The sequence below is a fragment of the Pleurodeles waltl genome, chromosome 9 (genome assembly GCF_031143425.1).
Source record: "Pleurodeles waltl isolate 20211129_DDA chromosome 9, aPleWal1.hap1.20221129, whole genome shotgun sequence".
Taxonomy (NCBI): Eukaryota; Metazoa; Chordata; class Amphibia; order Caudata; family Salamandridae; genus Pleurodeles; species Pleurodeles waltl.
In genome coordinates, this window is record NC_090448.1 from 487797874 (window position 1) to 487821945 (window position 24072).

The 24072-nt window shown below is 39.9% G+C and overlaps 1 protein-coding gene across 2 annotated transcripts in view; it reads right to left on the reverse strand.

Moving 5' to 3' along the window:
- Window positions 1–24072, reverse strand: part of JAG2 (jagged canonical Notch ligand 2) — a 265230-nt gene that overhangs the window by 139305 nt on the left and 101853 nt on the right. For both annotated transcript variants that reach the window (XM_069207327.1, XM_069207328.1), the window contains exons 4-5: window positions 15095–15352; window positions 12497–12557 (exon numbers count right to left, since the gene is read on the reverse strand). In XM_069207327.1, the coding sequence (XP_069063428.1) occupies window positions 12497–12557; window positions 15095–15352 (319 nt within the window). The remainder of the gene's footprint in view (window positions 1–12496; window positions 12558–15094; window positions 15353–24072) is intronic.

Below are 24072 nucleotides of genomic sequence, written 5' to 3' on the forward strand. Positions count from 1 at the left end.
ATAATGAAGACTTTCAAATAATGAACCATAAATACAAGTTCGAACAGCATTATCTTTCGGAAACATTACCTCAACTGCAGAGAGTTCCACTCTCTGTAAACAGGCAGCCAAAGGGTTTGTGCTGCAGAGGGTTGGGCCTACTTGTCCCAAGGACAAAGTAAACATAAAAACTTGTTGCCCTTGACCCCAAACAAAATGTCCCGGGCGTCGGGCGATAGGAATTCCACAACCCTGGTTAGGTAGATCTGCCTTATTGTTGTCAGAGACACGTTAATTAGCTATGTGACATCTGAAGTGACCCTCGCGCAGATAAGCAGTAAATGAAGAATTAGGCTATCACATGTAAATCCCGGTCCATCAGCTGCTCACGCAATTTATGTGTACTAGGTAAGTATTACTGCGTGTGAGATTCCCAGATCCTTTAGGTACCTGAACTTTGGATGCAAGTAATATTACACCACCATATTTTATTTAGCGGTCTGTCATACAGACCAATGTAAATATTAAGGAGAGGCTCTTCTCTTCCAAAAAGTCAAAGGATCCACAAGCTCACCATATTAATAGGTGTTGGCAGTCAAATGTTGCCCAAACACTGGCTTTAATTTTTTCTTTTTGTTATCCATCACTGCCAGGCAATGATTACGCATCATCCCAATAGTTCAGTTACAATTTGCATGCATATCATTTCTGAGAAACAAGATCATGGTGGGTCACATTATTCAGCACTACAAGGTTAAAAATTTCCTACTATTGACTACAGCTAGCTTGGGCAACTGATTGGTTGTTTATTGTTCTCACCATGGTGCTGTCTCCAATTTATTGATGAACAACCCGCTCCCTCTTCCATGCAAGCTAAATGGTTGGATCGCAAAGCAATTTCCTTTAGTTCTTCTTTCGTGTGCAATCTCACTTCTGTTACTAATATTGCAAAAGGAGCTTTAGGAAGGGACAAACGAGCACCGACTGCAGAAAGATACAATTCCCTCCTTGGGAACTTCCTTTGCTCATATGAAGCCTGGGGTCTGGAACTTTCATTACCTGATTAGTGGCATAGAGCCTTAAGACAAGATGCTGACCAGCTGGATATTAAGCTGAGAAATGCTGACGTAAAAACAATAGGTATCTAACTGGTATCCCCTGGATTGGAGATAAGCAAAGCCCAAAATGGAGGAAAGTCCAGAAGGTACTGGCCAACTTCTTTTTGCACTTCATAGGCAAAATGGCCAGCAGATGGAAGAAATTGAGGAAATCATTAGTTTCAGCTAAAGATGCAGCATATTTTTATCTATTTTAACAAGCAACAGGAAAGGGACCAAAGGATCATCCAAATACTTGACTAACCAATAGCTACACCTCTATATTAACAGCAACAGATACAGCTTGGTTTCTTTCTGTAATAGTAAATTAAAAACAACAAAGTCTTTTCAAAATAACTCTAATCAACACCATGTAAGGGTTACGGTTCATCAAGGTAGTAGTGATCAGTCTACTGCACCTATTAACTAAAATGAAGCAGTCCAGGTTAAGTTTGAGGATATCAGCAAGGTGGCCAGAGCAGTCCAAGTCGTTTCCTTCCCTACTGATACATGCATTGCTTAATTGTGATGAAAGTGGCAGCAAACATGATCTCATCCTCCTACTTAAGTAGTTGGTCAACTTTTCATTCCCTGAAGGCAGTGCCTGAAATCTTAAACTATTGCACACCACCAATAGACCCATACAAAAGTACAACCCCATACAACAGTAATTCAGACACAGTTTATTCAATAGTTAGTCATCATTTAATGAGCACTGTGATCAGTAAGAGGTTCTGAAATAGCAGTGCTCAAGGTCCAGCATACTTATAAGTCCTAGGTAAAGGGACGACAGCCCCTGTTTCAGCTGTGACTGACACCATTAACCATCAAAATCTCCTTAAATGGCTGTCTGACATGTTTGGGGTGTCAGGGAAAGTCACTAATTGGTAGAGCTCATTTCTGTCATAATATTTAAGTAGCGTTGCATAAAACGGGTTTTCTGGTAACCAGTGTCTCAGGACCCACATTTCATGATCGCGTTACATGGGCAACCATTTCAAAGTTCCTACAGACACTCAATATAAGTTTCTTACTCTGTGTTACCTAATATCTTTGCCATTTTCAGGCAATATGTAACATAATTTACTCGTGGATTAATTCTAATTGAATGTGTTTAAATGCTAAAACTGAGTTTCTGCTCAGTGCCATCCCTGATTTGTGTCCTGTCCCAGCATGACAATCACAGTAATCCTAACAGTTTCTGGAGCAGAAATCTTGTGGGGTTAATCTGTGGTGCCCAGGTAACCAATAGTGTTTAAAACATGGAAACACTTTTGGCATATCAGACCCTTTCTGACAGAAGGGCACTTGGCTGTGGCGGCTAGAAGTGCTATTGGGACCATTTTAGATAACTGAACTCCATTACACGCTGGTCCGAACCAACATCTGTTATATCAGCACCAAATTATTCTAAATAAGCAGCCTGCAGGGTCACTGGCAAAGCAAAAACCAAATGCCAAGTACCCATAGCAATGTTTTCTACCTTGTATGGTACGGTTTACTCTCAAGATTTTGATTATTGCTAATACAGCACTGTATGAGAAAGCTCCTTTATAAATACACTTTAAAAAAACTTTAACTAGCACAAAGAATTACACACAATCAAATACAATGCAGTAACACCAAATAAACAGTGATCAGCCACAGTTTATTTAGGTACCAGAAAAAACAGCAAGGAATGGATACAATTCAGCAACTTACATTAAAACCGCGAAACTAGTGTTTTTGTAAATCAATTGTAAGCATCAGCATCCACTGGTTTCACGAGTAAATAAATAAAACTAGAACTGTGCTTTAAGTCAAACATTTTACTGAAAACACCTTCACTTATCACTGCACTATATCATATCTTTCACAGACTTTGAGCAACAAGGAGCATACTGTACTATGAAGTACAGGGCCACGCTTCAGTGAGTTATCAAGCCCACAAACCTTAGGAATCCAGCATTGTACAAAAAGGCGTTATTAAAGAACTCGAGCAAGACTCACTGCAAGTCAGGCAAGCCCAAGGATACAGGGTGAGTTTGGACTACTTTGCAACATAAATAACTAATTGTGGGGAAGGCCAGGCTAAAATGGAAAAAGTTGGCAGAGGAAACGGCGCATCTCCTACGTGCAACAAAGTAGGAGTCGTCAGTACAACTGTCTATCTGGAAGTATTACTAGTGCCTAACCTGCAAACAAGACCCAAGGAATCCATTCCTAGTGAATCCCCCAATGGTTCTCCAGGCATCAACCTCAGTGTGGATAGCAGTATCTAATACCTTCTATAAAAATGCCACAGAGAATTGTGTACAGAGACCTTCCAAGGTCATTGACGTTGGGCATTATTAATGGGTGAGGTGAGGACAAAAGAAGACGACAACCCTCTAGTTGGGACCACAAGTGAGAATCGCTATTTGGATTTGTTGTGAAGTGCAAGAGGGGAGGAACTGAAACCAGTGACAAGGGTTGCAAGAAAATAGAACACTCATAGAGAAGAGAATGCAAACAGTGAGGAAAAACATTTGGCTCACCTCCGAGTTGGTGGGTGGCACTCGAAACTTAAGTAATCACAGGAGTTCTAAATACATATTACATCTTAGCACCAGTGATATCTCATGGCAGTGCATTTAGTCAAACATGCCACTTCTCTAGTCCTTAATGCATTCTCAGTGACCTCCTGTTGCCTTCAAGGAATATGTGCCATCGGTCTATGCCTAGAATATAGTGAGGGACTGCTTCTGCGTGGCTTAATTCCATACCACTCTACCAATATTCTGCTATCTGTGCCCAAATAAAAGTCTCCACTTTGACTTACAAGGTACACCCATTTTTGCACAGTGATAAAAATGTAATCTGGTATTACCCACAATACATAAATGATATCTGCACACCACTGCCGGAAGGCTGCAGGTAGTGATGAAACACAAGGAAAACAGCAATTAGGGCAGGAGGAATCCTTACCTAGAACTGTTTTAGTTAGTAAGGTCATTGGCTATATCTAGATTATGAAAGCCGCAGTCGAGCAGTACGCTATCCTGATCTTTATGTAACCACATCCTCCAAAACAAATTTCAACAGGACCACCCACAAATATGGCCACTTGTTGGAATCAAACCATTCTCAGCCTCTTGGGGGATGCTGCTGCATTCAGGTCAGAATTACTTTGAGAAATCTTATTAAACAAACTTCAATTAAGCAAATGAGTAGATCAGCCCAAGATGAACTCATATTGACATGAATTCACCACTCATTTGTTAACACATTATATCCATCATGACAGCCAATCTTGTATTTTTATTCTTAGGCAGGAAGATGAGTTTGCAGGTTATTACATGCTTCTCTTTAACTGAAAACCCAGCTCTTGTTTGATCAAGCTGCTAGCAGTTTGTCTAACTCAGTTACCTGCTCGATGCAAGTAACTATATTTAAAGGTGTTAGTTACAGCTGTTAAGCTCTTATAAGAGACTGCTCCAGAATATGGACATCTACAAAGTGTAACGTGATTTGTAAAACTCTACTTCTTGTAGATTCCACTTTTTAGGTCCCAGCCTACCAGAAAGTGCAGCTGTCTAGTTTACAAACGACATAGTGGGGACATTAAGCTGGCCTAGGAATATATTCTGCCCATTGCTTGCCATTGACTTTGAGGTTTGTAGCTCACATATTCTTGATTTCCATTCGCTGGCTTTGTTGTTTTAGGGTGTCAAGCTTGGGTTTATATATTCCCTTGCCCCTTATGTGCCATATCCATAAAAGTGCACCTTTTCTGTAAGCAGGCCTGTAAATCTTATCTCGTCACATGTGCTGTGCATTCAAAGACTAAGGTCAAATGTCATGTACTGTCTTCCAAGGGCGCTTGTTTACTTTTCTTTCTCGGACTTCAAAGTGAGAGGAGTTATGTGAAAATCTTACTGGATACTGGGGGTAGAAAAGAAATTTTTCCAACCACAAAACAGCACTTAAATGAAATGTATAAGTATTTCGGAATATATTAGAATTGGGAACACAAATTAAGCAATTTTTTGTTATTTCTGAAGTGTGTTGGAAACAAATACTTTCATATTATCAAAACAAATCATTAAAGTACGTGATGCAATTTCCACACATTTTCCTCTGTGTACTGCATAGTTTTATTATTAAAACTTTGTTTGTGCAAATGTAATGTTCACTTCAACTGAAAATGTGTTGCCTGCAACAGTGGTGCGCTATCACATCATGAATACTCCACTCTATTACTCTCCACTCTACTCTTCACCACGCCACACCACTACCCCACACAAATTTACACTACTCCAAGCCTCTGCACTCCACTCCACTCTACTGCGTGCTATGCCACTTTATGCAACACTTCTCTAATCACCCCGTACCATGATACTCTATGTCAATACACTCTTTGCCACTCTATTCTACACCACTGCACGCTACACTACTCCAGCGCAGGTGACAACAATCTACTCTGCACAACTCCACTCTATGCCACTGTAATCAATGCCACTCTGCAACACCACACTCTATGCCAATAAACTCTACATCAATGCACTTTACTCTGCAACACTCAACTCTATGCCCCTGCACTCTGCTAATCCACTGTACGCCACTCTAATGTATTCTGCACTCTACGCCACTGCACTTTACACCATTTTTCACTATGCCAATACACTCTCTGCAACTCTATGCAACTGCCCTCTATCCTGCACCACACAACTGTACGTCACTTTATTTTACTCTGAAACAATCTACTCAACACCGCTGCACTCTACTTCGCTGTGCACCCCTCCACTCAATGCCAGTGCACTCTAAGCCACTTCACTCTTTGCGAGTCTCTTAACCACAGCTCTCTACAATGCACTCTAAGTCACTGCACTCTACGCCAGTCCACTCTGCACTACTCCATTCTATGCTACTCCACTGTATGCCACTGCACTCGTCTACGCTATTCTACTATGCACACTTCTAAACCGCTACACCGTACACCACTACACTACTCTACTACACTACTGAGCCACTACATTACACTCTATGCCACTGCTTTCTACAACACTTCACTGTACGCCACTGCACTCTACACCACTATACTCTGCAACACTCTCCGCCAATGCACTCTACACCAGTCCACTCTAAGCCAATCCAGTGTATGCCACTTCAAACTATGCCATTCCAATACACAACACTCTCTGCCACTCCACTCTACAGCACTCTACTCCTCTCTTCGCCATACCATGCTACGACACTCCACGCTACTTTCCTCTACACCACTGACTTTTAGCCATGTTGCACAGCAGCCAAGCGGGTGTACAACATGGGTAAACACATTGGCAAAGCCAATAGCTCTTGCATAGGCGAGGCCTGATTGCGTTTGCTGGCCTTTTTTTTATTTCATCACTTTACAAAATTATACTGAATGAACGCAACCAAAGGAAATGTTTACCAAACTAAAGATTTTTTTTTTTTTTTTTTTCATAGAACCTCAACTTACGAAACAGCAACTTAGTTTTCTTACAGTGCGTCAACCAGCACATCCTGCAAAGGAGAAATGCATAGAAAACTATGCCTGCTATTTCCTTGCTCTTTGTTTTGGTCTTCCTGTACAAGAATAAAAACCTCTTTTACACGCATCTCCTTCAATTAGAAAAGTTTACCAAAGCATTCTAAGAGCAGGAAAGCATAACAAAAGAAGCAACGCTGATGACAGAAGCGAAATACATCATTTAGAGGAAAAAATAGATGAGCGGAGTGGAAAATCATTAAGATGCTTTGTGATACGCAGAGGATATGGCAACAGCTGTAGCCATGCTCTGGATAGTTACTTAAACAAATGTAAAATATTTCATAATTCAATAGAACATTGACGCTTAAGGACATTAATATAGCTTTCTGCTTATTCCTCCGAGCCAAAAAAACAATGTAATTTGTCCGATGCCTGCCATTCAAATATTTATCTGATGGTAAGTCAAGAGTCCTGGATCAGCAATAGCTCTGATAAATTAGGTTGACTATCCCCTGTGAATGCAGACTACACTAAAGGTTAGTGTCAAAAAATGCAATGGTCGCAATGTATTCAAGATTTATCTTTTGAATAAACTGAGCTGGTGCGGAGTGTGCGTTATTTTAATCGTTTCTCTTACGATCTCCCCTTCCAGAATTCTCGGAAGGTGTCAATATGTACGATTTACTTATTTTTTTGCAGTTATTTGGCTCAAAGTGATATTCAAATACAACGCAACACTATTTTCTAATAACTACAATTCTGACGTTCGTTTGATAGGTGTGTACTTGTCCCGAGTGTGGGAGAGGCCACGCATGTGCCACTTAGAACTTGCATTTAAAACTTATCAGGTTAAGGCTGAAAAAACACCTAGCACTGAAAGGCCCGTATTTCTTACTTGGTGTGCTAACGCCTGCAAAGACAGTCATGCACAAGTGCTTTTTGTGTTCATTAGCACATTTAAGTCAGGCACGCTGGCTTGGGCAGAGAATATTTAGAAGAGCAGTAACAAAAGTTGTACAAGAGTAACTTAGATCGGTACAAACGATACAACCATGTATGTTGTGCCAGATTTAATGCGCTTATACGTAAAGGGATCTAAAACACAGGACAGTAATGTGCTGCTCAGAACTGCATAGATAAGATGTAAAAGAAAAAAGTTATGTGCAATTACCTATTCTAGGAGTCTAATGTGAAAACTCTGTATGCATCCAAAAAGAAACAACTGTAAAGTTTAATGACTTCAAGTACCTCACACATCGGAGTAGCCTGGCAGCAGAGGGCGAGAGGGTGGCACCAGCACGACAGGGCTGTGGGTGGGATTAACATTTGAGGTGAGGAAGGACTGGCCCCAAGCTGACTCCCCAATGTCTTGCAAGATAGAATCCTATGCTGATGATCTTGTAAGAGTTGGGGGTGGTGACCCTGGGATCAGGCTGTTCAGAAGTAAAGAAAATTATATATATATAATATATACAGCCATCCTAAAGTTAGATTCACACTCAAGTCCTGACTAACGTATAAAAAAAATCCATGCTGCAATGAGAAAATTTTAAAATAACTGCTTTCCGTGAAAAATACAAGTGTATCATAAATGATTGAATCATACAATTGCAATGATTTATTCAACTTTTCAGATGTAAAGAAAGTCCTTAAGCCATGCAATGAAAGCAACCTCGGAGCCTCACCATTGCTCCAACAGTTCAGGAAGGACCTCAAGACCTGGATGTTCAAGTGACAGGAACAGGAAGCGTGATCCTGCAGCACAACCCCTCAGCGCCTCGAGACCCTAACGGGTAAAGCAGCCACACTATACAGATCCTGACTGATTGACTGTCCTTCAGAGGAAGGGTTAATCAGTTGACATGCACTTTATAACATTGGCCTCAAAGTCAAAGTCATAATGGTGCTTTGAAATTAAAAGCATTTGTTTCCCTTCTTCAGCACTTTACAAACACACTGTGGTTCAATAGCAGTCATTGTGATAAAAATACAACCTACAGCAAAATGAAGTTTAAAGATGGCAAACGTACAGATTAGAATTCTAAAATATAGGAAGCAGAATATATAAATAGCAAGCATTAAATTACTGGGTAGGGTAAAGCATTGATCTGCCAAGATTTACAAAGATCGTAACTCTACAAACCTAATCAATAGAAGGAGGCACATCTAGCAGGTAGAGGGAGTCATGATGCCATAAGCTACTGAGATGTCAGTGATTAAAGTAAAAGAGGTCATTTAAAAAAAAATATGTATTGAATTTTAACCCCCTTTTCCACCCACAGAAAAAAGCACTTATGGAGGGAGAACATGCATAACTTTCCCCAATATGGCCATATTAAAGAAAACAAAATAAAATACCCAAAAATAGAGACCGGCACAAGCAAAAAAAGAAAAGGAACACTTTTTTCAGCAATATAAAGGTACTCCAGATATTGATGTCATCAATCATATACTAATGAAATACCAGAGCATCCGGCAGACTTACTATATCACTGATCTCCCTCCCAAACCTTGCCATCCAATTAGTCCGGGTCTGAGAGACCAACTGAGGCCATTCCGGCTAAGCCATCTATTAAGAGCGCCCATATTTTTTTCCCCGGTCTCAAATTATTTTTTTTACCCCTTTTCCCATAAAAAGCCATTTCCAGATTGAAAATTGCCGAAAGCCGGGCAAACCAATGTTGAAAAGTCAGGGAAGCCTTTTCCAACCAGAAAGACACAATGCACAGCCGAGCTGCAGCCAGGACTATGAAGATGAATCTCTGGGCTTGGCTAGGAATCTTATCACCCCGTACCCCCCCAACTATGATAAGTAGGTATCACTTTGAGTGGCTTTATATGACTGTTGTGTAAGTATTTGCATGCACATTTTCTGCAAGCAATGCACAATAACCACAACTTAATTATGTCCTCACAGTTTTAAGTTCAGATGAACAATGGTGTGACATAGTGGCTCATTACAAGGCTAGCAGCCATGAGACTGCTAGCCTCGCGGTGACTGTCGGACAGCTTCACATTTAGACCCTGGCGGTCGGACTGCCAGGGGACCACCGTCCCCACCAGGAACTTGGTTTCCGATGGGATGACGGCGGTCTGAGTTGTGGTCAGCCGCGGTGGCACTGCACTCAATGCAACCGTACTGATTACAACTCAACTTTACCCCAGCCTTTTCATGGCAGAGGCCTCGCCACGAAAAGGCTGGGGAAAGCCAGTGCAGGGTCCCCTCTTCCCAGCAACCTCAGAACGTGCACTGTCTGCTTTGCAGACAGTGCACATTTCGAGGGTTCTGGTGCGCTACGTTATTGGCCTCTGGTCCCTTAAGGGAGCCGAGACCAATACCGCAGCACTGTTGAAGCCAGTCAGCCAGGCGGAAACATCGGAATACAATATTCCTGCCAGGATGATGCAGAGCCCTCCCCACAAATTTGGCGGTTGGCTCGGCCGACTGCCAAACTCATAATGAGACCCTTAGATAGGAACTCATCTTTTTCTTATTTGCTGTATAATATTGCTTGCGTAGAGCTAGAAGAAAAGCCTGCCATCCACCCGGATGCTAAAGTACAGTAAATACCTTTTCAGACTAACTGCATTTGGTTCAAGTCACACATTCTACAAACATCAAAAATGTAGGGAAAGCCCCTCCCTCCCCCCCATCCACCCCTTCCTCCCCCAGGTTACAGGCCAGTGAAGAATACTGTTATCACAGCTTTATTAAATCTTGAGCAGCAAACTAAACAGCTGCATTAGTATTTATGATTCGAGGAATAAAAACAATCCATTTATTTTTTCAGCAAAACGTGTAAATATAAAACTAACACGTCTGTCTTTAAAAAACATTCTAAATAATAAAAATGCACACGAGTACTGTCTTTTCAATAAATGCTAAAAATGCTTATATTCAAAGAGGTCACGATAAATATGTCTGTGTTTCAGAGAGTAACTAATAAATTTTTTAGTTAACTAAAACAATTTCATTTTTTGAAAGCAATAAAAATATACCATGATTGAACAAGTTAAGTCCACTCTCTTAAGTATTAATACCACAGTGTGTTTCAGTGAAATGTGTACAACACAAATCATTGTTTCCCTTACATGAATTCAGTTTATGGTTTGAACTTGTGGGGAAAAAAACACAAGCTGCCAATAAAGCTGTACAAGTGTTTCATTATCCAAACAACGCACCTACATGTTGTCACGCCATCATTACTAAGAGTTACCTTAATGGAAGGGAAAAAGGCAAGGTTATATGGGAGGTATCTTCTGGAGAAAAAGAGAGTGGAGACTAGTCTGCTCAGCAATTTAAACGCCTGCCATTAAAACCGTCAGTGGCCTATATCTTTCATCCTTCAAAGGCCAATGAATTGAGATACCGTTAAAATGGAGACAAACAGCTGTTGTTATTTATTGCGCATAGTCACCACAGGAGACTGCCGTGGAGAACATATTTTTCTTATTTAACAAATATAAGCACTTTCACTTTTAACAATCAGAAAAAATTATCCTCTGCAAACACCTACACAATCCTGCATCTATTTGCCAACTAATTCAATGCCAGACAATAGGTATTAACAGGAACATTACAAATGAACAGCATACCATTTTCAACCCCAATTGTTCCAAGCAAAAGCTCAAATGTCAATTTAACACAAAGTCCTTCTAAAGATGACTGTGAGCTAAATGCAGACAACTGTCAACAATATTAAGCCATCAAAGATCAGTTGAAAATATGACAAAATTGTGCATCAGAGGGACACCCTCCAAACAGATACACACATTTTAATTATTTTATCACATGTTAATAGAGGGGAAGAATTCTATTCACATTTCACAACAAATTACATTTTTTATTTTTAAAAAAAAGTTAAAAATACTCCTATAAAAGAAAAATGACCAAATATTCGGCCAATTTCTTCATAAGGGCAGCTGTTTGTCTAAACAAAAGTGTATCGGGTGAGAAAATGAAAGCGTGTGTCCAAAGCGGGTGGGGAGAAAGGCAGGGTTCAGACATTTAAAAAGTGAACAATTCACTATACAACTTCAATTATGCCCCAGGTGCTCCACAAGAAATGAAGTACCCTCTGCACAGAATATGGATAAAATAATGTAATGCTCCATCATCTATTGGGTTTACTTAAAAAGTACTCTAAAACAAGCATACTTATCATACAATTGAAACGCACTTACTCAGAAGGTGTATTTCATAGTCTATTTCACGGTAGAAAATGGCGGCTAGGGAGCACTAAAAACAAACGTTACTGTTTTGAAAAGAATGTGATAAAGGATATATACTCTTCTGCACCAGAAATACCGGATGTAGTAAGATTTTGGAGAATGGATAGAAAAGAGAATATCTCACATAACTTATTTTTAAGATTTACATTTAAACTTGTGCCATTTCTTGGTATGAGTGGCTTTGTGCCTGTATAAAGCCAGTATAAGTAAGCGAGGGAGGCAAATACACTTACACACTAGTGTAGCCCTCAGCAACTGGGAATGCAAAATAAGGTCCATGTGTCTTACATTACTTCAAATATGGATTACGCAACCATTACCAAAGTGTGTTATCATACATTCAAAAACTGAAGGACAAATAATACATTTAAACTTTGCTGTGAGGGGAACAGAGATGGCACAGAAAGCAGCAGAACAAGGACAGTCAAAGACACAACTTGGCATTCTAAAACCCAAAGAAACATGTTGACTCCTACAAATAAACAAAGCAGTAACTTAGAAATAAACCATGAAGAGCAGACACCAACGCCGTGGTAAGTATAATTCTATACAATGCGAACCAGAGACAAAAAGTCGTAGCAATAAACATTGTTTAAGTAGTCAGGTAACTGGACGTTTATCAGACGTAATCTCCATCTTGGCACACTTTTACACATATATTTTCATATGAAAGTAACACCCTTTACCCAAAGTAGATACAGGCCAACATACTTACTTGCAATCGCCTGGTTTCTGGCAGCCTCCGTGCAGTAAATCACATCCTTGTTTACAGATAGCTGAAAAGATAAATAGTTTTCAACCTAAGAAGGCCTTAGCTGTGCAAATAAAGTCAATTACTTTTGTACAATTATTGATTATGCCAAGCATAGAAGGTAGCTAGATGTAGGTATACGTATACGATCCAATGGTACAATTTTTTTAAAACAGGACATTACCAATACAACATTCAGATTACAGTAACAGATAGCACAATTTGATGGCGGTTTAAATTTTACATTAGCCACAAGGTGAAAGTCCTTCGTTTTCCACTCTGGGTGACAGCGGTGGGAGGAGCAAACACCCATTTCCTCATAGATTTCCTTCACATTCTGTTTACATGCTGTGTACTCAACAAACGTGAACCGATAAAGAGGGTAAAGAAGATTAAATAAAATTAAAACCGAGGTTTGTCGCCAAGGCTCCAAGCAGCTGGCATTTACCCTCGCTTCACCCACCTCAGTTGTCCATAACTCTTGTCAAAGTTCATCAATAATCTAGCTTATTCAAATTTGATTTAAGCACCAACAATTTGGATCTGCAGGACTGAAAATGATTTTTAATGCTCTACCAACTCCAGCACATTCTGCTCTTTATTCCCAACAACATGTTGTAGTTGGCTAACTCTGCACTTGACAATGCAAATGTAAGAGCACCTACTAGCTCAAGATGATGTGATGAGAGAACACCTCTGGCCCTAATTTAAGACACCAATGCTCTGCCAACAAAGGTCGCGCTCTAAACCCACACTCTGCCAACAATGCACAACGTATGATGTGGCAGTCTTTTACTCATATACCCAAAAGCACTTGAAGGACCCTACCTCAGGTCTGCGGTGCTGTAGAATTGCTACAATACTACTCCCTTTCTGAATAAGAGATGCCAGCAGGCTTTTATTATCATGAGGAACGAAATTACACCAAAAACCAACACAAATGGTCCGATCCTCGGAAATCTCTATTGATTCTCTACAAGAGAAACGGTTGAGCTCAATACCCATAACTTCACAGACATTTTTGGTAAATAAAGGTACTGCTCAGCTTCTTAACAAATTTGTTCCCTCTACACATCAGACTCGTGTGAAATGCCAATCAACAACTTCTCTATGCATATAAAACCGTAAGTATTGGCCTGGAACATTAGTATTTCTCAGTGATTGCTCCAAATACTGGGTACTGCCTTCGCGTAAGACAACTTACAGGATATTTAAAAAAAACACCATGAATGGTTTCCTTTACATCTCACTTCTATACCAAACTACCCCCCTCTTCAGTTCGTCCTTTCCTTAAGCTTATACAGCTTACTCGTCAGTGAAGGCACTCAGAAACCTCCCGGTTTGCGAATTGCATACTAATGATGAACAGCAACAGACATCAAATCAAACAGCAGACCTAACTACAACATTACTAAATGCATTTTCTACAGCCGTGCAATTTTTACAGTGATCTTTCAAAAAAAACTTTTTTATATGGTACATGCGTCAATATTACAGAATTTAATGACAATCGAGGGCCAAACAAAATTTAATGGCGGACTGGCAATCCCCAATAAGAAAAAAAATAAAATCAAGAAGCCTAAAGATAAAAGATCAAGAAACATTCACCCTGGCAGGAAAACCATCTATTTTTAGCTCGGTTTCAAGAAATTACATTCACAGAGCTGTCCTTAGAAAGCCTCACAGCACGGGATAGATACCCTACAAATGTGAGTAAACAAATCACAGTATTATTCAGGGGCAGCCAGAGAACTTCCATGTTACCGGGATAAAGTGTTTCTAGTTCGATGCTTTCATTTAATGAAAAAGTGCATTTTGAGAGTCACAGTTTTGATTTGATTCAGTTTAACTAAGAGGCCTAACAGCAGCTATAACCAATACTTTCTAAAATATAATCCTAGGAAATGTGATGACCCAGTGACAGAGCCTTAACATAACCATAATAAATCACAATCACTGTAATGCTAGAACTTACTGTGGTCTACATCAATTGAACCAGAATGTATTGTAGACTACATCAAAATGACTAACGTCAATTAAGGAGTGCTTGCCTCCACCTGCATTCAGGAACTTTTTACCTATTGATTTCATTTTTACAATAATAATCATCCTAATTGGCCTCTAGTTCCTTGTAGTTTCTTTCACTTTGCCTTGAACCCTCTGTTTTGTGGACCTATGTGTTCCCTCAATAAAACATGTTCAGTGTTAAATGCATGGAAATGGCACACTACAGTATCCAAGGGGAGGCACAGCTTATTCCGTCCTCTCTCAGATGTTTACCACACATCTTTAAAAAGTCAGAGGAGATCCAAAATCATTATGTGAACATCATTTGAACAAGAGTTGATAAAAAATAGTAAATACGACAAAATTCTGAGCTCATGGCCTATTAGTGTGAAGTTTTTGTTCTCCACTGACCTAAGTCATTACCTTTGTTTTCAAACGAATTTAAGCACAGAGGCTGTTCTGCTTGAACAAGGAAGGATTCAAACAGGTTAAGTAATTAAATTAAGATAAAAGCAGTATCATGCAGCAGGGTGATTTTGGTGCAGTCCATATTACCTTGTTTACATTCTGCTCCCATCCAACCATCCATACAAACTTTGTTTCCATAGTGGTCACAAGTGTAGTGGCCAACGACAAAATCATCCCAGGGCCTGCAGAATTTGTTGCACAATGTGCCGTAGTAATTCTCTTCACATTTCACTCTTATTTTGAAATCAAAATGAGCAACAGGTCCATTCAATGGCATAGCAGTCCACTGATCTTCAGGGTTGATAACACCAGCATGCATAACTCGGTCAATTAGGAGGTCATCACCTAAAAAGGGAAAAAAGAAAGAAGGTAAAAAAGGGAGACCTGCCTACTGGCATGGGCAAAACGTGTTGTCCTCTGAACTCTTTTCTTGTGCTCGTCAATAGGACCATTTGGATATGCAACTAAGCTCAAACCCTTAATTTACTGCTGAAGCAAACAATAAAAGAGGTAAATAAATAAATTATGCAACAAACTAAATGACAAAAATTCTTCTACATAGGGAACATTCATTAATAGTGTTCATGTTGTTTCTGGTTCAGTGTTTATTGCTTTAAAGGAAGAAGATTATCTCAATGTAATAATCTAATCTCCACCAGAGTGACCATCTCCCCAAATGTCTAATATTTAAGAAGAAAACTATGATGGTGAGCAATGCGTCAGGCTACAGGACATAGAAGTGTTGAGGAAAGTCATAGGGGGTTATTACAACTTTGGAGGAGGTGACGGTAAAGTGACGGATATACCACCAGCCGTATTACGAGTTCCATAGGATATAATGAACTCGTAATACGGCTGGTAGTATATCCGTCACTTTACCGTCACTTTTGGGACGGATTAACACCTCCTCCAAAGTTGTAATAACCCCCATAATCTCCTTTATAATCCCAGAAAACAGTCACCAAGTTGAACTAAATTCTGAACTGGAGTAAAGCTAAAGAAATAAGGGAACATTCAGCAATGTTAACAGTTATAAGTCACAAATGATTCTTGCAAATGAGAAATACGTGGTTGCTAAGAAAGTGAAGCTTCAACGATTTGTTTCTCTGCAAATCTAGTATGAGTACAAATTGGTCTTCCAAAGGAATGGAAGAACCTTATGAGTGATGTGAGAAATATACATGAGTTGTAGACTTGCCCCACCAAGTTACATAATGGTATTAGGAGGTCTGGACAATCTCACTAGGATTAATTAAAAAAATATATCTGTCTTGTAAAAAGAATATCTAGGAATTACATATGGATTACAACTCAAGACTTTTGTGCACTTTTTGGAATTCAATAGCCAAGGATAAGGAAAGTAAGTTCTGCACTCATGTGAAAAGTTCCATCCAAAGACACGTAGCATGTAAACCACTGTTTAAAGCAGTGGATTTGTTAACTACCAACTATTACAAAGTTGAGCGAACAAGTAAGAGTTTTTCAAAAATAATGTTAAAATAATTAACCTGTTGAGTAGGTAAAGAATTCAGCCATCATAGGTAAATAAAAAGAGTACAGTTTTGCTTTACCCCTTGAAAGGATCATATTATTGCATTTTGGCTTGTCATTCATTTTATTAAAACATAGAGCCTAGTGTATATAAATTGCTGCATCACAAGCAAGGCCAACATAATTTCCTACTTAACTCTGTTTTCGGGAAAAAACCTCACCTGGTGCGCTTTGTCCAAAGCAGTGTGCAAATGAGGTGTGCACAATATAATATTGCAGCCTTCCCTTCTAATGCCTTTCTTGACACAACACTCAGTAACACAAGGCTGTTAAAGACCATTAACCACAAAAAGGTTGGTGGGAGGAATGCTTGCAATACATCTAACCACTGGCAATAACTCGGGGTAACATTCCAGCTTACTGTTCAAGAGCATTGCCATTTCCTTCCTGATAAGTATCCTCCCCTTGGGTATTGGATTCTGAGAATCCACTCAACAGGTTCACGCCATAATGTAGTCTGCTGGTAGTCCTAGCTGCCAGAATTTTAATTATTTTAGCACTGAATAATTTATTATGAAACCAGGAAACCAAGAAACACTATGAAACATGAAGTTGCTGAAGTGTTGTAAAATCTAGGGCCAGGTGAAGAGGAACCATACTAAATTTCCAGCTTATCAGAAGAAAAGACAATAACTCTAATTGATACGCCTTTACTTAGTACCTTTATACACTGACAATAAGGAGTGGCTCTATCTCTCCTAACTCCATGCTGAACACCTCTAAAGCAGGTGCACTAGAACAAGTTTAAAATACACACCCTGGATTAAGTTGCCATACTGGCTGCTGAAGCTCTTCTGCCTGAATTTCTACAAAAGAATGGACATGATTGAAATTAAATGTATTAAATACATGTCATCACTGAATCTCAACTTTATCTATTTTAGGATCTCATAAGGTGACCGGTCTGGATCCTGCAGAATATATTAATGATATATTTCTGAAACTTTTGTTTAATAAAGTAAAAATACTTTGTTGTATAAAAGAAGATGGTTCACCAAACACATCATGATTGCGCCTAAGTTTAGCATGGTGTGTTTAACTCTCAGTTTGGGACATTGCTTTCTCATCTTTAAATCAGGCTATTCGACTCTGTCATTCCCTGGTTTGAAGGGAAGGGGTGGTTTGATGGGGGTGGAGGGGTTAACCCTTTCTAGAATCATGAGCAGCAATTATTCTTTCTTTGAACCCATCAGAGGCGGAACTCATGAATATCCAGTATAACAATATAGTGGCACACTAATATCATGGACAAAATATCGAAGTCCACATAAGGAAGTATAGATTTACTAACTTAACTCCACATCGATGTACCTTGATGAGATGTGTGTGTGCGCGCGTGTGTGTGTATGCGCACACACACACGTGGTACATATATGTGGAGTTAGGAATAGAAAATCTATACATAACTTATCTTTCAATTTCCTATTCAATTTTCTGTTCCTCGATATTCTTTTTACAATATTAGTGTCCTATGATATTCTGTAGTCAGTATTCCGGATCCAAAGACAAAGGAATCTTTTGACAAGGGCGTTGTGTTGCATTAACCTGAATGTTCCATGACCAAAATGACAAACTTTTCTAATTTTATATAAAGCTAGCAGTAGACCCCGATGATCTAGTAATCACGTGTGCTTAATTTAGCAGTACCTCATTTTAATAACCTTTTAAATTATATGGCATTAGTAAGGGCACACTTTTTCACACAGGACTTCTTAAAGTTTGCTTTTTTTTGTTTAAAAAGTGAAGATACAGTGAAACCTGTGACTGTTATTTATCACAGGTTAGAAGAGTTTTTAATTGGTTGTGACCGGATGAAGGTCGGACCTGACTTAACATGGGAAACCTAAGGGGATGCACTTTCATCTTCATATCACTCTACAACAGTGGTTCCCAACCTGTGGTCCGGGGACCCCTGGGGGTCCGCAAAGCCTTCTCAGGGGGTCCGCGACTGCTTAGAAAATTAAACAATATTAACAAATATTGACAAATTAGGTCTCATGCTTCCAGTAATGACTCAGTGGGGGTCCCCCGATTCCACTGATGATTCAGTGGGGGTCCCTGGGTTCCATTAATGAGAAAGTGGGGGTCCACAGAAGTCAAATGGTTGGGAACCACTGCTCTACAATATTATAATCTCTCCCTTTCCAAAAGAGAGGATAAACACATTTCCACTCAACACTAAATATCCATCCAGGAACAGGATATTTCACAGCCTGCAAGGCAATGGTATTTCTACTGAAAATTCCAAAATAGCAAAGATGAGACTTGAGGAAACTTGCAAAGGTTAAAGAAGACTTGCAAAAAGTCAACTACACATTTTTTCACCAACAAACTCCCACACAAACATCAAACACACACAGTCATGCATCCTAACAGAGTTATCAAGTCACTCTCATTCACCGTGATCTAGGATCACACAAACATCATATGTCCCCGCATCCAACATCTGATGGACAGAGACAGGCCACTAAAGGGCAACACCCACTGTCATACAGCCATGCAATTACTAATAAAAAAAAAAAACGTACAAAGTGGTTATTGTACACTTAAACACACAACCACTCAGCTACCTTTTTCCGACCCAACGAACATGCCTGTTGCAAATATCATTAATTAAAATTTAAAAAACAGTTTAACAAATAAGTTCAAAGAAAACTGGTGGAAAAATAACCACATCAGCGATGTTCGCCGTTAATGTCACTGGTGATGTCACCAACCTCACAAAGAACGTTTTGTGAGCGAAGTTATATTTTCATACCAACTTTTGTTTACATTTGTTCCACATGTTTTGCAGCTGCTGAGAAGTGCAACATTACCTACAAAAGCATAAATAAGAAATGCATCTTTTTTTGACACCCGCAGATAGGTTTCGCTGCTGGATCTGCATGAAGCTAAGCATGTTAGAACTTAGTGGATTATGTTATGCAAATGCCACATTTTTGTGCATATTTTCCAAATGGCACTAAGTTATAAGCTCTACAGAAACGCATTTTCAATGGAACATGTGGCTGAACTATAACTACAGTCAATAGCGCCAGACCTGTAAAATAAAGGGCATGAAGTTGGGCACAGGCACGACCTAAGGCCGACCATGGCAAGTGTGTGGCCACCTGCATGGGGTGACCAACCCATCGCCATCCACAGCCAAATGCTATGCACTGTGGGGTTGGCATAGTTATGTATGGTAGTAAAATCTTTGTGGAAAAAAATGTAGAAATTCACTGAAAAAACAAAAGGTTAAAGTACTGTTATAGTTAGGTATGGAAATAACATCTTGCTTTACATTAAATAAATCCTTAAAAGTATACTGAGAAAACCAAAAGGTTAACGTGACGTTATAAATAGGTGAAAATGTCAATTAAAACCTAACATTTTAAGCTAAAACAATATTCACCAGTTATAGATAACTGAGGAAACTATTATTCATGCCTTCGCCATGCAGTACTTGTGACCTTACATATTTGATTCCCCCATGAAATGTGCTATGATATCAATGACATCACTGATGACATCATCCAAAGAATGTGTAGTTTGCTACACTCTTTTCATACTGGAAGGTGTAAGCAAGATACACCTATACATAATTTCTACCACTTCTGTAGTGTTAACGAACGTAGCCTTTCGCAACATTCAGGACAAAAAGTATATCTGTGAAAGCGGCTGCATTTAGCATTTGTTTACTGTACTCGTATTCAGGAGGGTAAAAAACATATTGTCTGTAGATCGTAATGCAATCAATAATTTATTAAACCTTAACTACATTTCAAAAGCGTGTTAGGCTACTATTTACGTTGATGAGATGTACCTGTTAAATACCTAGTCTGGCAAAGAATTTAATGTCTACAGCTTCACATTTATGCTTTGGCCACCAATAAGGCATGTTTGCAAAAATACTTAACACGCATTTTCGAATGAACAGATTAGCATATACCATTACAAAGTTTACAGTCGTTCGCTTTGAACCATTTGCGAGTCACCCAAAGATGCCACAGTGTTTTCTTTTTTTTTTTTACATTACTTCTTTATTGATTTTTATACACCCAATTCAATCCCATCCCGGGACAATGCCAACAAGATTACCCGCTATATAATCAAACTTGCCAACTTTCCATTACCATTTTCCCTCCTTCCCCAAATGCATCTTGCTAATAATAACAATAACAGGATCTCATATTTGTTCCCCGGTATATAATAAGATTAACTTCACTGCCAGGCCTTGTACCCTCCTGTGCCGAGCCTTTTTTTGGCTATTTGGGGCAGTTCGCGTTTAAGCCCTCATAACTTTTGGTTCACATAAGCTACCCACGCCAAATTTGCGTCCTTTTTCCTCCAACATCCTAGGGATTCTAGAGGTAACCAGACTTTGTGGGATCCCCTGAAGGAGACCAAGAAATTAGCCAAAATACACTGAAAATTTTGTTTCGTTTTTAAAAATGGGAAAAAGGGCTGCAGAAGGCGTCTCGTGTTTTTTTTCCCTGAAAATGGCATCAACTAAGGTTTGTGCTGGCACGATCACCATCTTCCCAGCTTTCAGGAACAGGCAGACTTGAATTAGAAAACCCAATTTTTCAATACAATTTTGACATTTTACTGGGACATACCCCATTTTTACTATTTTTTTGTGCTTTCAGCCTCCTTCCAGTTAGTGATCAAAATGGGTGAGAAACCAATGCTGGATCCCAGAAGGCTAAACATTTCTAAAAAGTAGACAAAAATCTGAATTCAGCAAGGGGTCATTGTGTAGATCCTACAAGGGTTTCCTACAGAAAATAACAGCTGAAGTAAAAAAATATTGAAATTGAGGTGAAAAAAACAGAAATTTTTCTCTACATTTTACTCTGTAACTTTTTCCTGCGATGTCAGATTTTTTCAAGCTATATACCGTTACGTCCGCTGGACTCTTCTGGTTGCGGGGATATATAGGGCTTGTAGGTTCATCAAGAACCCTAGGTACCCAGAGCCAATAAATGATCTGCACCTTGCAATGGGTTTTTATTCTATACCGGCTATACAGCAATTCATTTGCTGAAATATAAAAAGTGAAAAATAGGTATCAAGAAAACCTTTGTATTTCCAAAATGGCCACAAGATAAGGTGTTGAGAAGCAGTGGTTATTTGCACATCTCTGAATTCCGGGGTGCCAATACTAGCATGTGAATTACAGGGCATTTCTCAAATAGACGTCTTTTTTACACACTGTCTTACATTTGGAAGGAAAAAATGTAGTGAAAGACAAGGGGCAACAACACTTGTTTTGCTATTCTGTGTTCCCCCACGTCTCCCGATAAAAATGGTACCTCACTTGCATGGATAGGCCTAGCACCCGCGACAGGAAATGCCCCAAAACACAACGTGGACACATCACATCTACACAAAGAAAACAGAGCTGGTTTTTGCAAAGTGCCTAGCTGTGGATTTTGGCCTCTAGCTCAGCTGGCACCTAGGGAAACCTAGCAAACCTGCACAGTTTTGAAAACTAGACACCATGGGGAATCCAGGATGGGGTGACTAGTGGATCTCTGAATAGGTTCTGTTACCCAGAATCCTTTGCAAACTTCAAAACATGGCCAAAAAAACACTTTTTCCTCTCATTGCGGTGACAGAAAGTTCTGGAATATGAGAGGAGCCACAAATTTCCTTCCACCCAGCGTTTCCCCAAGTCTCCCGATAAAAATGATACCTCACTTTTGTGGGGGGGCCTACTGCCCACGAAAGGAAATGTCCCAAAACACTATCTGGACACATCAAAATTATCAAATACAAAACTACCTGTTTTTGCAGGGGGGCACCTGCGTTTTTGGTCCTGGGCTCAGCAGCCTTCTAGGGAAACCTACCAAACCCAGACATTTCTGAAAACTAGACACCCGAGGGAGTCCAGTGAGGTGTGACTTGCGTGGATCCCCCAATGTTTTCTTACCCAGAATCCTCAGCAAACCTCAAATTTAGCTAAAAATAAATCAAAATTTTCCCACATTTCTGTGTGGGATCACCGCACTGGGACATTTCATACCACCCAATGTTCCCCTAAGCCTCCCGGTAAAAATTATACCTCATTTGTGTAGGTGGGCCAAGTGCTTGTGAAAGGGAAGAGCCAAAAACATGTCGATATTGAGAGAGAACAAAGGGGGTCCAAAAGGGCAGTTTGCAAAAAAACATTTTTAGGCTGACAAGTGCAGCAGAAGTTTTATCGGTATAGATGAGACAATGCTGGGTGGTAGGAATTTTGTGGATTCCGGAAACGTTCAATCACAAAAACGTGGGGAAAATGTGTGATTTCTAGCAAAGTTGGAGGTTTGCAGGGGATTGTGGGTACAAAAATGGTGCGGGGTGCATGTGAAACACCACCCTGGAATCACCCAGATGTTTAGTTTTCAGATGTGCCTAGGTCTTGTGGATTTTTCTACATGGCAGCGTCCCAAAGTCCATAAAGTGCAGCCCTCACCATTCCAAGTGGGACGATTTTGAGAGTTAGCCAAGTTCTCATGGCCCAAATGTAAAACTAAAACCCCAAATAATCAGGCCCTTGCCTACGAGGTCGCTCCCCTTGCGTGACATTGGCACAAAATAAAAGATCGCCGGTGCCTAGTGGTTTCTGCCTCCCTTGGGGGCAGATTGCCCTAAAATCGACCGATCTGCCCCCAAAGGGGGCAGAAATGGCCTAAATACAATTTTCCCCTCCAGGAGAGCGACCCTTGCCTAAGGGGTCACTCACCATCTGTGAAACAAAACAAAAAAAATCCCGGTGCCTAGTGCTTTAGATCGGCCTAATTAAAATAGGCTGCTCTGCCCCCCAGGGGGGCAGAAATGACCAAAAATTCATTGGCCCCGCAGGGGAACAACCCTTGCCTAAAGGGTCGCTCCCCTTGCGTGAAATTCACAGAGAAAAAAAAAATCCCTGGTGTCTAGTGGTTTCTGTCCCCCTTGGGGGCAGATTGGCCTCATAAAAATATGCCAATCTGCCCCCAAATGGGGCAGAAATGGCCTAAATATAATTTTCCCCCTAGGGGAGAAACCCTTGCCTAAGGGGTCGCTCCCCACCTCTAAAAAAAAATATATATATAATAATAATCCCTGATGCCGAGAGGTGACATGGGCTTGTAATACAGTAATTGTATCCATGTTATTATGGCTTCTCAAAATCCCATTACACACATTATCTCAAAGAGGAAAGGCCTTAACAAGTTATCAAAGGTCTTCAAGGAACACCACTGACCGACATCCAAACACACTTGTTGCCCCAACTAACATATGAAACAACCTGCAAAGATTCACATGTGCATTTTGTTGCAGTATAAAGTCATTTTGGACTGAATGAACCAAATCTGTTATATGGGGCGAGAGTCTTCTACTTCACCTTCTCATGAATTTCATACTCAATATTTAACAGAGCATGCAGCCTGTATGAAACACCTCAAGCAGATCGTGCTCTGCCACCTGCAGTGCTACTGCAATAGCCTCCCTGGCTGAACGTGACTATTAGACCATCTGATAAGCCTTTGCATGCATAGACAACA